This window comes from Typha angustifolia, chromosome 9, assembly GCF_048772165.1.
Source record: "Typha angustifolia cultivar Huaian chromosome 9, ASM4877216v1, whole genome shotgun sequence".
Classification (NCBI taxonomy): domain Eukaryota; kingdom Viridiplantae; phylum Streptophyta; class Magnoliopsida; order Poales; family Typhaceae; genus Typha; species Typha angustifolia.
The window spans coordinates 615995-630808 of NC_133247.1; the positions used below are offsets into that span (position 1 = coordinate 615995).

A 14814-nucleotide genomic window follows, 5' to 3' on the forward strand; every position below is an offset into this window, starting at 1 on the left:
AGATATTTCCGAGACGATTGCCTAGCAGCACGAAACGTACTGCGGGCCGGAGATACGATCCACGTGGGCCTGCAGCATTGTCCTAAAGGACGTTTGCTGTTGCGGGTGCAGCTTCGCCGTCCCCATCCTTCGATCCTGGCGACTGCGCCGTGGTCTATGTTCCACCTGTAAAAGTTACAACCAATTCCATCACGCCACGTCTAGCTTCTGGGTCAAGAGCCCGCGAAGTGGATTCTCCACGTGAAACGCGGATCTCCTCCCACGATTCCCCTTCGTGGTGGAGTTTAGTAGTGGACAGAGAAGTGGATCTCACTGTACGTTTCCCCGCTCCTTCCCACCATACCACAAACGCTAGTGCTGCTACAAGAGTGGGCCCAACCAACCAAAACCCCCATCCATGGGCCGTTACAATTGCTTCTGTGGGCCCACCTTTGGGCCCACAACCTCAACTTCCAAATTGCCCATGGCCATGCCATGCCTAAGCCATGATGTCATTCACTTGCCAACCCTAATCTACAACAAACACTAATCCATATCTCTCATCTTCCACAATGGTAGGTCACCATGTCATCATCATGGATAGTAATTACACGACGTCGTCGTCGTCATCGTCGTCGTCGTCGGCCTTTGTCTTTTTCCGGATTAGGTCGACGATAAGTTAACGCTCTAATATTAGATTTGTCTTCCCTTAAGTTAGATTTTTTTTCCTAAACCTTTGAATGTGAAAGCCACAAGGGTCCATTGTACTTGTTCTTCCTTTATATGGTGGTGGTACATAAATTTTATTCTATTTTAGAATAATGGCGTGGAATTATTCTACAAGCTACTTTCTTGCTTTATATTTTGTGTCGAGGTGGTGGGTGGGTGGAAGGTTGGTAGCATAAAAAAAATATATTATTTAATTTTTTTTTTTTTAAAGTAAGAATTTTAAAGGAAGATTCCTCTTTATATGTAAGGAGTATAATTTAGATTGCATGAAGAGGAAATGGATTCCATGGGTATGCTCGTTATTACATCCACTCTATTTTAGCTGATGACTTTAGCCATCACTTCTATTTCTACTTGTTTTTATCCATACGTCAAAATGAAAGTATTTAACTGTATCTTATTGGATGGGGGGGGGGGGGGGATAACGATAGTACATATATTTAGCACATACGACGCGCTAAACTTTATTATTATAAATTAATAAATTAAATATAATTAAATGGTAAGAGCTCTGAAAAAATAGTTGAATCTAACCTGGCTTACTATTTAATCTAACTTTGAGTTAGATTTTTATTTTTACTGTCGCAAACTGCTACACTTCGAGCGAGAACCTTTAGGAATTATTGTTCTCCCTTTAATTTGGGTTTTGGAACATAACCAATTTCGTAATCTCGTAATCTTCTTAGTCAACTCAATCCTTATACTGGGGTTTGGGTAGGTGCGGACTAATTTGTATCAGTAAACACCAGAGGCTTTTAAGGAATTTATTTCACCAATCCCATGAGGCAGTTGAGAGTTGACCCTAGGACTCTTGGCTAAGATTACTTCCCACGTCATCTCAAGAAAAATGTATTTCGTACTTAATTTAAGTTTTATTAACATTTGACGAAGCGCGCGAATATTAAGGCACCGGCTGGCCTCGGGAATCGGGCATCGGAGATATTTTGTTCCGCAGTCGAAGAAAAAGTGGGCCCGGTTTACTCGAGATCCAGATAGAGACTCATCTTTGACGGATTAGTAAAATTTAATCAGATCACACGTCTAAACATAAAGCTAATTGAGATTAAATACAGAATAAATGAAGTCGGTGCTTCTAAGAACAAATTAATCTCACTCTCTTTGAATTTTGTCCTCCAACATAAACTAAACGGCAAGCATCAAACTTTCCACCTCCCATCATCACCCTGCCAGCAGCATAGCTTAAACACAAGCAAAGAATATATGCCGATTAAAGGGTTAGTTGGTAGTAAAAAAACCACTCTCATGTATAGCCTTGCTTGTATCTTCGGAAAAGCTCGTCGGTTTTGGCGTTGCGAAAGGCGTAGCAACCCATGGTATACACACAGATGAGAGCTACTAATGTGACCACCAATATCAAGTCCGCCTTCCTCCATTCCCTTCTCAGGTTTGCAAGCAATCCAGCCTTGCAAGATGAGCAGGAGTAGCATAGCTGAGTCTGTTCATTGCTCCATAGCACGCAGTCCGGGTCTTCTGTGATGCTAATTGGGCTAATCCAGTACGTTGGGTTCACAAATGTGAATCCACATTTGGTTGGTGGCTTGCAACATCCTGACTGTCAACATTAAAGAAAGCAAGAAACCAACACCAAGTTGATATATAGGATGGGCTAAATTAAGATGGGCTTGAACTAAAATGCAACATATATATACCTGTAATGGGCTTAGCCTAGAATTGAAAAAATCTTGAGCCAATTTATAGGTTTGGTTCAATTCAGCACAGGCAGTAGTCGAACTTAGACACATCTTGATCTTATCCCACTTGTACGAGCCTTCAACTCTACGGCGAAGCCAACCGGAATAGTCTTCCAGTTGATACTCCAAGTAAGCTCGGCTGGGTGCCAGGTGAGCGGAGCCGCTGTTTGTGACTGCGAAGATAAAGATGACGAGAGTTGCAAGTAGGAGTATTAGGACAAACATGGCGACTAGGTAGAAGAGGAGGAGCCATGGGATTCGCCAGAATGCGCCGACGAAGCCGGCGAGGGCGACGACGAGGATGACGATGCCGATGGCGATGACCGGCCACTGGAGTAGTTTTACGCAGGAGTTATCGATTTGCGTGGAGAGCCAGATTCCAGCTGCAATGATAGGGATGGAGAGGAGCATGGCTACGAAGTTGATGGCAGCTATCACGGTGTTGCTAAGAGCCATTACAGAGAGAGAGAGAGAGAGGGGTCTAAGCTGTTGCAATGGCAATGGAGATGGATGGGAGTTGGTTTGATATGGAAATGGTTACTTAGCAAGGAAGGGTTGCAGTGCAAACTGGGTGTTGGAATCTTAGATGCAGTAATTTTTGTTCTCTTTTTTGCCTGAGGAGGCGTCGTCGATGGAGGTGATAAGATTACGTGGTAAAGTATAATTACGTGGTAAAGTATAAGGACGCTTTTGCTTTTCATGTGCTGCTTAGTCTTGGATTTGATGTCTTTATTGTTCTTTTACTTAAAGTGTGATTCCATGTTGGATTATGGCTTTATGCTTTTCTCTACCTATTGGTAGCATTAAAAAAACATAAAGAATTATAATTTTACGACGGTTAAAAGAATTTAGAATAGCTGATAGATTAATAGAATATTGAAGATGAGTGAAAGGTAGTGTTAGAATCATTTTATATAGATATTTATTATTATTATTATTATTATTTTGTTACCACCTACACCTGGTTGAACCAAAAAATCACCTATACCGTCTTAAACTTTAAAAAAAGAAAAACTATACCGAGATTTAAATAAATACTGGGAAAAAAATATTATTTTTTAAATGCGAATTTTTTATGATTTTTTAAAATAATATTTTTAAAAAATATTATTTCAGTCTTAAATATTATTTTTTAAAAGTGTTAGATGTTAAATGCCAACTTTTTATTAACATATAAAAATATTATTTTTTAACTGTTTAAGTTTTTAGAATAATTGATAAGATAATATATATGCAATCATATACACAAATAGGCATACATACATTGTGAATACCTACACAAATAGGTTATAAATTTGATTGCAACACATAGTTTACATAGATTCTCTCATTTATTTTATATGTCACCTTGAATCTTACTGCTGTCTAATATCTCCCAGACGATATAGACAAAGAACATCAAATGATCATCTAAAGAGTAAAATGATAGTAAGGTATTTAACATTAATCACGACAACCATGTGATATCTTCTTAATAAAAAATTAACAAAATTAAGGATTAAGTATAATTATCCTTATATATGCACTACAAAATAGTTGTTTATGTGACGTAAGCGTTATCCAACTTAATTTGGTTCAATTCTACAATACTCACTTATATTTTTTACTTAACTATTTAATTCTCGTAGTCCAAACTAAAATATAATAGTTCCTATTTTAATATATCCTTATATAAGCCTTTTAACATGTCTATTATTAAATTAAATAAATAATTTTTTTATTATTTAATAAAATTTTATTTTTATAAATATGATAAAGAAATAATAGTTGGACTTTAGTTGAGACTATACTAGGATTAAATGATTAAGTTAAAAGTACATAATAATTTTATAGAATTGAACCAAATTAAGAGAGTCTTAAGTTCAATTAACCCTATAATTATATTTTGGGCAGAACAAGTGGTTCACGTTTTGTGGCAGCTAGATATAAACCACTACTTAAGAAGTCATTGCCAACTGTTCGTTGACGGTCTAATAATTTTCTTGTAATTACCAACTATTCGTTGACATATTTATTGTAGTTGTAACTTACGAAGCTAATCAACACCCAACTTCCTTTAATTTTTTATTAAAAAATTGACATTATCTTACCAAAGTTATGTCCTTATAGAGGTTGGTATGCCATCACTTTCTGATGAATGTAACACCCCAACCTCCTCCACTCGTCACTTTGCTGCACTTCCTCATCGGCACAATTATTGCTATAGAAAGAAAGAAAAATAAAAAACCTCGGCCCTTGATTAACCTAAACAGATGGATTTAATTTATTTAATTCCACTTGCTTTCATGGTTTAATTTCTCTCTAATTCGTTGCATCCGAATAAATGTTCAATTAAAGCAAGTAATATATTCTTTTTGACTATCTTTTTAAAAGGAAAATGAAAGAAACCTTCTGGAATTTGGGGTGGGATAGATGCGGTGAACATTGCTGGGGAGAATAAGAGAGTAGTCCACCGAGTAATCTTCCTGTTATTTGAGTTATAGATGGTCTCTTTTCACCCATACTTGGAGAGTAATATGAGATTTATTTTTATATATATTGTGGCAGGTTCACCTCTTATTTTTTATGCCAAGAAAATATTACCTAATTAAAAGTGAGTGAGATGGTAAAATAATTGAAGAAGAAGAAGTAGTAGTAGTAGTAGCAGCGATGTTTTACGTTTTACTATCACCATTCGCCGCGACAATAGATTTTGTTTTTGGTAATGCTTTGTCCAAGAATTGGATGAATCTAGGAGGTGGGTAGTAATCTTCTTTTCACTTCACTAGCGCAGATGGAAAGATTCCTCTCTCTATTTCTCAATCACAGTGGCTGCTCCTCACTGCCCACCAACTCCCAATTGGAATAATCCATCGATGAACTCACCACACCTATAGCCTTTCCTTTAGTCAACAAATCGTCCTCCTTTCCCAATTCCCATCTCTCTCTCTCTCTCTCTCTCTCTCTCTCTCTCTCTCTCTCGTCCACAATCCAGTAATCCACAATCCACGATCAATCGAAGGAAAATCCAATCTTTTCTCTTTGTCAAACACTTTGCTTCATAATCAAGCACCTCGATTTGTTCACAAAAAGCAAAATTTGCGAGAGAATCTTTCTTCTCGTCGATCCCAATGGTAAGAGAAGAAATCTAATTAATTATCTCTACTATCTTCTTCTTCTTCTTCTTCTTCTTCTTCGATGGCTTCTTCTTCTTCTTCTTCCAATGGGACTCCACAAACTTGGGTCCCTCCCAATCCAACCAGAGACTGCTCCCAAGGCTTCTGCAGCGCCTACTGCCCTCAATGGTGCTACGTCGTCTTCCCTCCTCCACCTTTCGACATCTCCGATGGCGGCAGCTCGTCCTCGGCCTTCTCCCCGCTCGTCATCGCCATAATTGGCATCCTCGCGAGCGCGTTGCTCCTTGTAAGCTACTACACTATCATCAGCAAGTACTGCGGCACCTTCGACTCTCTCTGGCGTCATCTCCTCGGCCCGGGAGACGGAAGCCGCGAGGCCGGCGCGCAACAATCGAATCCCACCGAGGAGTGGCACGGCTCGCCTTCGAGTGGGCTCGACAAGTCTTTAATCGACAAGATGATAGTTTGCAAGTACAAGAAAGGCGATGGGTTGGTGAATTACACGGATTGCTCTGTTTGCTTGAGCGAATTCAGGGAGGAAGAGAGCTTTCGGTTGCTGCCGGAGTGCAGCCATCCGTTTCACGTCCAGTGCATCGATACGTGGTTGAAGTCCCACACCAATTGCCCTCTTTGCCGTGCTAGTATCGTAGCCCAGTTGCCTCCTCCTCCCCCCTCGTCGTCTGCGCCGTCTTCGTCTTCGTCTTCTTCCCGAGGGCAGGGGAACCGTCAAGAAGTGGTGGTGGTTGTAGATGAACCAGAGTTGGTCTCAGAGGAAGAGACCCACATGAGAAACGGTAGAGACAGAGCTAAGAGGAGGATGGGGGAGGCCACCAATGGCAGAAATGAGATCAGAGATGAAGGTGTACGACCAAATGACTCAGCGGATTCTAATCGTAGAGGGGTTTCGATCGCGGCGGTGCTGCAAACGAGCATGGAGCAGGAGATGGTAGCCGCTAAGGAGCATTCACGGAGATGGAGTTGATCGGCCGAGGATGCCCCAATTGAGATAAACTTTACAGCATCCCGTGTAAGGAGAAGACCAATTTGCACAGAACGACATAGCAAAATGAGGTTGTGTAGTTAATTGGTAAACCAATTAAGTAATCGGTCGAAGCTTTTTGGTGGTCTGTTATCGAGTTGGAGAATCTCTCGTGAAGTGTTCTTCCGCAAATGAGAACGTCCTTGTAGATTTGTGAATTGAGTATGAACTCTAGATCGTGTATCTATGGATTGTCTCTCCTTTTAACCCGATATCTGTTTGTTTTTCCGCCAATAATTTGAGGGTCGAGGACAAGATTTTGCTTCTTTTTCTCTGAAAAGTTGGATTTGATTAGATCGAGTTTATTGTTTAGATGCGTTCTTAGTTTTTTAATTCCATCTATAACCCGATTGTTGTTTGATGCCGGTATCTTTATGTTCAGGGAAATATAGGAATAAATTCCTAAACTTAATATGTTAGCAGTAAACATTTCTCGGCGATTCATCGACTTTGTCCTCATTGCTTGCACCCATTAGAGCGCTAGTACAAGGAGGAAGAAATGGTTATGGGTTAGGTTAGGTTGAATAAGAACTTAAGTTTTGGACCGTCGCTCAATGATGGTGAGCACTGAAGTTATTAGAAGGGATGCCATGCGACACCCCTTGTGTGGCACGTCTCATGTTGATCGGCATGCCTATTTATTTTATCCGTATAATTGTATTTGTATCAACATTTATCTTTATGATTATATTCAAACTAAAATAATTATTATTTAATTATATTTGATCATTTCGTAGTTCAAATTTAAAGACACTGTTGCGATAAAATTGTAAAGGAATAAGCTTTCTAATATAATTTGAAATGATAAAAATATAATAAAAACATATATTTTTTCAATAAATTTATCATATTTTTATTATCTAAAATTTGATTAATAATTTGAAAAAATAATTTAAAAAGTAACGATAGTAATTTAGTCTATGCCACACAATTAGTTAAATTGACACAAATAAAACTTACATTTTTTTTTCTTACAGGTATATACTATGAAAATCATTTATTTACTTATATGCCACTCTAAAGTTGATATATACATCTGCATAAATACACACTCATAACATAATAGAGTAAAAAGGTATATAAACTTACCGTTAACTAAGAAAAACGTATGAACTTAGAACAACGTAGTTTCAATCTTTTTCATTTCTAAATTATTAAGAAAATTTAAGAGTTAGTTAAATCTGAGAGGTATCTATGTAAAAAAAGACGATTTAAAATTGATATACATACAAAATCCATGTGTTTAAAATTTAGAGAGGCATACAAAAGAAATATATATGAGATTTTGATGGACATGTATAAGAAAAAAAGTGTTATCAAGGGTGAAGTAAATTTATAATTAACCACATTGGCTTATAAAATATGAATTCCCTACTAAAAATTTATTAATCTCGCTTACTCAGGCTCAGCCCAAAAAGATTGGGCCTAGGAAACCTTTGCAAGTTGACTATATTTAGGGTTACTGCACTCCTAATCCATCAGCTATACGGGCCAACGTCAAAATCTAAGCAAAGGTGGATATAACTTGGATTAGGGCGTTAAATCTGGTTGGGTTAGTTCTGAGCCTTAATTTGTTTAGTTTCTTTTTGTTGGAAAGGTTGATGTGTTAACATAAAAAAAAAGGCACAAAACTACTCTAGATATGTAGAGAGATACATAAAGAATTATTATACAGTAAATCATCTAAACTCGTTGGTGTGGATTGAGCCCATACCGGCAAAAAATATTGAGTTTGTTTCTAGATTTGCTAGCCAATCAGTAATAGTGGGAGAAGGATGTAATATTTAAATTCTATAATAAATTAAAGATATCCAAAAATAGTGATCCCCATCTCCAAGAGAAATAATATTTTGATTGAACGATATTGATGAGAATTTTGAAGTTCAATTCAAGAAGCATCCCCGACAGACCATGAGCTTTAGCTTGTGTCAGCGAAGTAGAGAGCTAAAGCATCGATCGAACCGGGCAGAGCACTAGAGACAATAGTTTTGTCCATATGGTTCTTGATAATGAACTCTAAACTGACCTCCCGATTGCTTGCAAAGGAGATCACGTCGATGTTGAGATTAAGATGCTCCGCTAGGTGGAGCCATCCATCCACCTCTTCTCCTATCGTTCTCGATCGGTCCACTTGACTTCCCATTAGCTGAAAATTTTCATGGGCGAGAGCCCTAATTTTCAAACTTGGTAAACTAGTATAATAGAATATTATTCATATTAATCCTATAATGCATTAATAATTGAATCATCAAATTATATATATTTTTCCTGTTAGTTTAAAAATATTTTTTTAATGTCTAATATATGAATTAAAATATCATCCCTACATCCTACCTCTACTGCTCTCCCCGCTCTAAAAGCTCAAAAATTAGGTCTATATAAATCTATTACACTTTTTATCACCCTTCGTATTGATACCCAACCATCTTTCTCTTTACCCCATTTCATTTTTGTTTTCTCTAGAACTAAATCCTCGCAATCGATTCTTAACAAACACTCATTAACATGTGAAACTAATATTCTTTTCAAAGTAGGGCCAATTACGCCCCCACCCCCCCCTCCACTTCTTGCACGCCAAGGACTAACATTTAGCGGTTCTCTCTATTAGAAAAAAGAAAAGAGAAGTCTTTGCTATGCGATTTAGAAACAATCCACCTCACCAGTCGATTCAACTATATAAAGTAAAATTGGCAATAAAAAGACATTTGATGTCAATAAAAGGAAGATAAAATGAGTATAAACTATAGAGATTGCAATCAAATGGGACAGAAAACCTTATTTGAGGATCTGAGGTATATTTTGTCATATCAAGATGCAACTGGCATGATATCGGACATCACAATATTGTCTAGCAAATGTCGAAAATTTCTGTTGTAATGCCAAATTGGTAGGTGACACTTTGGTTCTTCTGTGTACATTCTTCTTTTGTCACATTCTCTGCAGTAAAGTCTGGAAGTAGAGAATATTTGCAAACTCACAAGCCTGAGGAATAAAGTGGACGAATGCAAACCTTAAATTCTATGTTATACGCAACACTTTACTGCGATCGTGTTTATTTTTATCCACCTTATTAGATTACTACTTGGGAGTTCCTTTTGAACTCCTTTTCTTTTCAATTGTGAGCGAGTTGTGATATGGAATTTGTATTCTTCTCATTAAAGGTTAGCCAAGCCCATCTAAGAAAGCAACAAAATGATATAATACTTTCCTTGAAGCAAAGCAAACGAGGAAATGAGATATGGATGAGAGGATATCGTGGGTGCTCACTGAATTATAAGTTGCTTTCAACCATTTTAACAAGAAAAAAATCTTTAACAAGCAAAAGGAAGGGATAGGAAGAATTCTACACGTTGCAAGAATTATAAAGAGTAGTATCTAATTGGTTTTGCAGTAGGTTTTGGGCAAAATATTAAGAACTAATCATGGCCGGGCAACTAATCCTTTCGTCCACTCTCGGACTCTTAATCCCAGCTTCATTCGCAGAAGGTTAGAAATGCAACTAATTGTTTCTTTCTACGAAAAGGAGACTCCCTTCTATTTATTTATTTTGATGTAACAACTACACCTACTTAGATATCATTATCCCAGCAAAATCCATCACCAAGTTGCCTGACCATATAGATGTATATATATAAGAATGAAGCTTGCTTGTTGGGTCTTCCCTTCCAAGGCTCATCCAGGAATATCCTTTAATTCCTCTCCATCCCACGTTAACCCCCACAACTCGTCCTCTCCAAACCCTTTCTTTATTAACACCCTCGCATACTCTAGAATACCACAAGAAATTTAAACCCAAGAGGGAGAGAAAGAGAAACAGAGAGAGAGAGGGAGAAGAAGAAAACTTCGGAATGTCGAACCGGATCAAGACGGTGGTAATCCTGGTCCAAGAGAACCGGTCCTTCGACCACATGCTAGGCTGGATGAAGCGGCACAACCCCGAGATCGACGGCGTCACGGGTCAGGAGTCGAACCCAATCTCGACATCCGACCCGAACTCGGCGGCGATCCGCTTCGGCGACGGGTCCGAGTACGTCGACCCGGATCCGGGCCACTCGATCCAAGCCATCTACGAGCAGGTCTACGGCGTGGCCTTCGAGGCCAATTCTACCCCGATAACTCCCCCGGGCATTACGACCCCGCCCATGAACGGGTTCGCGCAGGAGGCCGAGAAGGAGCAGGCCGGGATGTCGGCGACGGTTATGAACGGGTTTAGGCCGGAGTCGGTGCCGGTTTATAAGGAGCTGGTGGCGGAGTTCGCGGTGTGCGATCGGTGGTTCGCATCGATGCCGGCGTCGACGCAGCCGAATCGGCTGTTCGTGCACTCGGCGACGTCGCATGGGTTGGTGAGTAATGATACCAAGAAGCTTATCGAGGGGTTGCCGCAGAAGACGATATTTGATTCGTTGCATGGCGAAGGCCACTCCTTTGGGATTTACTACCAGTATCCGCCAGCTACGCTCTTCTATCGGTATCCTTTAAACTAACCTATTAATTACTGTTTTCTTTTAATACGTATATATAAATATATTTCAAAATATCCTTTATATGCCCCTCTAAAGTTTATGTATACATATATTCTAGTTTTCATATATTTGTCTTACTTAAACGTATTTTTATATTTTTTTATATATTTATTAATACTTAATTTTAAAAAATAACCATAAGAGTATTCATACAAATAACATATAAGGTAGACATACAAATATTAACTTTAGAGAGAGAAATACTAGCAAATAAGAGATTTCTAAAGATACATAAGCAAAAAAACTGATTAATTATTATATGCTTATAATATTTTGGTTATTTTCAAACATATCCAAAGAATTAAGACCATTCATAATTTTAAAAACAAATGTATACTTTTACATGAAGATAAAGCGTAGGTGGTTATTTGCAACAAAAGAAAAAAAAAAAAACCCTTCTTTTATAATTTTAATTACGTATATCTTAGCAATCTTAGTTTTTCCATTTGGTCGACTTAGTTTTGGACTTTTGAAAAAGGTTGTTCACCTCGTAAAGTTCACCATTTTGGCAGCTAGATTGTAACTAAAAATAGTTAAGAGTCTAACTACTAGATTTGGGCTGTTGTAGTATTATTGTACCTTTTCTTAGAGAACTTCGGACTGTTTGGAGTATTTACTTCGGACTGTTAGTTGTGGGATATTGGGAGTTGTTGTTACTTGATCTAGCCAATTAAGGTTAATTTGGCTTGCTTCATTCTAAGTTTAGATAATAGCCATTTTTGGAGCTTTGCTTATGTTCATGTCTTCGTCTATATATTTTCTCTGAGAAAGTGATGGTTATCTAACAACAGTTACGCTCATTCATTGCTATATTTGCCGATTGTTATGTACGTCTACGTTGTCTGCAGGAACCTGAGGCAGTTAAAGTACGCCGGTAACTTCCACCAGTTTGATATAGACTTCAAGAGACACTGCAAGGAAGGGAAGCTGCCCAACTACGTAGTCATCGAGCAACGCTACTTCGACCTCAAGATCTTGCCTGGTAACGACGACCACCCATCTCACGACGTATCCGAAGGCCAGAAATTTGTCAAGGAGGTCTACGAAGCTCTGCGGTCGAGTCCTCAGTGGAACGAGATTCTCTTCGTCGTCACCTACGACGAGCACGGAGGATTCTACGACCACGTTCCGACGCCGGTCGGGGTCCCCAGCCCCGACGGCATCGTCAGCGGGGAGCCTTTCCATTTTAAGTTCGATCGCCTCGGCGTCCGCGTCCCGGCTTTGTTCATCTCCCCATGGATAGAGGCTGGCACAGGTTGATTGAAGAATATTGTGCATTAATTGATTCTAATTAAGAATATATATATTTCTAGACTAAACCGTACTTTATTTGCTTGTTGCAGTTGTTCACAAGCCATCAGGCCCCTATCCTAATTCCGAGTTCGAGCATTCTTCGATCCCTGCAACTGTAAAGAAAATATTCAATCTCAAGGAGTTCTTAAATAAGCGAGACGCATGGGCCGGCACGTTCGAGACTGTGCTGACACGAACAACACCAAGAACGGATTGCCCAGGTTGGTTAAAATCGTTTAATACAATCCTCATCTAATCTAACTGCATGCTCTGATGTCCGTTTTTTTCTAATGTAATTCCACAGTAACTTTGCCAGATCCTAAGAAGCTAAGGCCGACTGAGGCCGACGAGAACAGGAAGCTATCCGATTTCCAAACCGAGTTGGTGCAACTTGGGGCCGTACTCAACGGTGATTGCAGGGAGGACGTCTACCCTCACAAGTTGGCGGAGGGGATGACAGTAGCGGAAGGTGCCCAGTACTGCACGGATGCCATCAAGAAGTTCTTAGACGAGTGCGAAAATCTCCGCAAGCATGGGGCGGACGGTTCGCATGTCGTCGTCGTGAAACCAACCCAAGAAGAAGAAGAAGAAGCAGCAGCACCACGCAAGAAGAGATCTTTGGCTTCTAAGATATTTGCCTGCTTTGCTTGCAACCAGTCCTAATATATGGCTCTTTTATTAATTGCGTGAGTTGTATTAAAGAAAGATGTTGATTCTTTTTTCTTTTGTGTGTGTTGAAGTATATATAGCATCAAAAAAACATTATGTTCATTAAGGTTGAGGCATGCAATATCAATCTCTGATAGTATTCACTTTTGAATCCCCCAGCTAATGACTTTTAGATACTTTGGAATAACATCATACATACAAGAATTTGATTGTCGTATATGTAGGCAAGAAAACTCCTAACTCATTGCTCATCCTCACCTCGATCAGAGATGAGCTGGCAGCGATAATATGATGACAATATAATAGGAACCTATAAAGTGAAAGATAGATAAAAAGGAATTATATAAGATGGACAAAATGTGTTGCTCCGCGAGGCCATGTTAACGTCACGGTGTGGCTCTATATCCGCTCTCGTCGGTCTTCTCGATCGCGATCGAGATACTCGGCGACCGTGATTTCCGACTTCTCTCCTCCACCGCCTCCTCCTCCTCGTCGATAGCGATCGCCGTTTGGCTCTCACGTCTTTCTCCCCCTTGTCCGCTGCCGCTTACGGCGTCGCGGACGGCGACGACAGCGGCCTCGTTGGGCGGCGCTTTGAGATCGGCGCGGCAGAGGGGGCACGTGGCGTGCGTCTCGAGCCAGGAGTCGATGCACATCGGGTGGAAAGCGTGGCAGCACACCGTCAGCAGCCGGACGGAGTCGCTGCCGGTGAAGTCGGCTAGGCAAACCGCGCACTCGGCGGCGCACTTCCCCTCTTGGACACGCCTCACCGCCGCGTAGGGCAACGTCGGGAACGAGGCCAAGATCGTCGGATCTAGGCCGGGTTTCCCGACGGCGGAGGAGGACAAGATGGTGTTGGAGCGGAGGCGGCGGCGGTGGAGCCAGAGAGAGACGAAGTGGAGGAGATCGCGGAGGAGGAAGACGGAGAGGAAGCAGAGGAGGACGAAGAAGAGGAGGAAAACAGGGAGGAGCATCGGGAGGGACCGGAACGAGGAGGAGGAGGAGGTTGAGGACAACTTCGAAGGGATGGCGGTGGACCAGGCGGAGGCGGCGTAGCCAGAGAAGAGATCGGGCAAGGGAGGAGTCGCCATCGCCGGATGAGTAGGGTTCCGGCCAGCGAGCGGCCGTAGATTTGCATCGATTTTCTTAAAAGGGGCGTTTCCCTTCGTGTGTATCCTTTTGATTTCTTGGTATCTTTTGAGGTGAGAAATTTTGGTTGAGGAGGAAGAGCGGGGAGGAGAAGAAGGGTTTGTGGAGGATGAAGTGGCAGGATTTGTGGCCGGGAGAGAGAGGGTTACGCGCGAGGGAGGGGTTTTTTTCTTTCCTTTTTTTTTTATGGTGACAATAGACGGTTGACGGTTGATAGCGGAGTGCGGGGGAATTGTTTACTGCGAAGCGAAGCTAACAATTTAAATTTCGACCAACTCCGAAATTCTCCAGTAAAATTGTTGACCAGGCCAGCCCGGTTTGGACCTAGTTCTATAGGCCCAGAAAGCCCGAAGCGGCTCCTGCTCCCCCAACCCTAGCACGTCGACCAAATCTATTGGTAAATTGACTTCTTTTTCCCAATCGAGGTTCAATTGTTGTCAAAAGATTGCGTGATATTTGTGGGTTTTTCTCTTCTACCAAGCTCTAAGCTCGTCGTGAAATCCGAGTTTGCCAGTGTGTAGCCGACGAGGATTTCGTTTTGCAGGTAAGGTGTTCGATGGAATGCTAGAGCCAGAGTCGTTTGCGTTCTTGAATTCAACCCTATT

General features: G+C 40.6%; 4 protein-coding genes across 5 annotated transcripts; 2 read left to right on the forward strand and 2 right to left on the reverse strand.

Annotated features, from left to right (window-relative positions):
• Positions 1–1724: 1724 nt before the first annotated feature.
• Positions 1725–3051, reverse strand: LOC140767456 (protein TORNADO 2). Its single transcript, XM_073107375.1, has 2 exons — positions 2379–3051; positions 1725–2281 (listed from the first exon to the last, which is right to left on the reverse strand). The coding sequence occupies exons 1-2, from the start codon at positions 2874–2876 to the stop codon at positions 1970–1972; spliced, it is 810 nt and encodes a 269-aa protein (XP_072963476.1). The 5' UTR covers positions 2877–3051; the 3' UTR covers positions 1725–1969.
• Positions 3052–5217: 2166 nt separating this feature from the next.
• LOC140767790 (E3 ubiquitin-protein ligase Os04g0590900-like) lies at positions 5218–6841 on the forward strand. Its single transcript, XM_073107830.1, has one exon. It carries the CDS (start codon positions 5598–5600, stop codon positions 6516–6518), a length of 921 nt encoding a protein of 306 aa, XP_072963931.1. The 5' UTR covers positions 5218–5597; the 3' UTR covers positions 6519–6841.
• Positions 6842–10091: 3250 nt separating this feature from the next.
• LOC140766556 (non-specific phospholipase C4-like) lies at positions 10092–14807 on the forward strand. 2 transcript variants are annotated; one of them, XM_073105960.1, is made up of 5 exons: positions 10092–11043; positions 11947–12353; positions 12442–12612; positions 12708–14606; positions 14724–14807. In XM_073105960.1, the coding sequence occupies exons 1-4, from the start codon at positions 10424–10426 to the stop codon at positions 13052–13054; spliced, it is 1545 nt and encodes a 514-aa protein (XP_072962061.1). In that variant the 5' UTR covers positions 10092–10423; the 3' UTR covers positions 13055–14606; positions 14724–14807. The 2 variants fall into 2 exon arrangements, with proteins under 2 accessions (XP_072962061.1, XP_072962060.1); XM_073105959.1 differs by having other exon boundaries at positions 10105–11043; positions 12696–14606.
• Positions 13447–14151, reverse strand: LOC140766557 (putative RING-H2 finger protein ATL35). The gene has a single exon (XM_073105961.1). The coding sequence runs from the start codon at positions 14149–14151 to the stop codon at positions 13447–13449; it is 705 nt and encodes a 234-aa protein (XP_072962062.1).
• Positions 14808–14814: the final 7 nt, after the last annotated feature.

Coding starts and splice junctions, on each gene's coding strand:
- LOC140767456 (XM_073107375.1), bottom strand. CDS start 2,876: ATGGCTCTTAGCAACACCGTGATAGCTGCCATCAACTTCGTAGCCATG. Junction 2,282..2,378: donor CTAGGCTAAGCCCATTACAG/GTATATATATGT, acceptor TAATGTTGACAG/TCAGGATGTTGCAAGCCACC.
- LOC140767790 (XM_073107830.1), top strand. CDS start 5,598: ATGGCTTCTTCTTCTTCTTCTTCCAATGGGACTCCACAAACTTGGGTC.
- LOC140766556 (XM_073105959.1), top strand. CDS start 10,424: ATGTCGAACCGGATCAAGACGGTGGTAATCCTGGTCCAAGAGAACCGG. Junction 12,354..12,441: donor ATGGATAGAGGCTGGCACAG/GTTGATTGAAGA, acceptor TGCTTGTTGCAG/TTGTTCACAAGCCATCAGGC. Junction 12,613..12,695: donor ACCAAGAACGGATTGCCCAG/GTTGGTTAAAAT, acceptor GTAATTCCACAG/TAACTTTGCCAGATCCTAAG.
- LOC140766557 (XM_073105961.1), bottom strand. CDS start 14,151: ATGGCGACTCCTCCCTTGCCCGATCTCTTCTCTGGCTACGCCGCCTCC.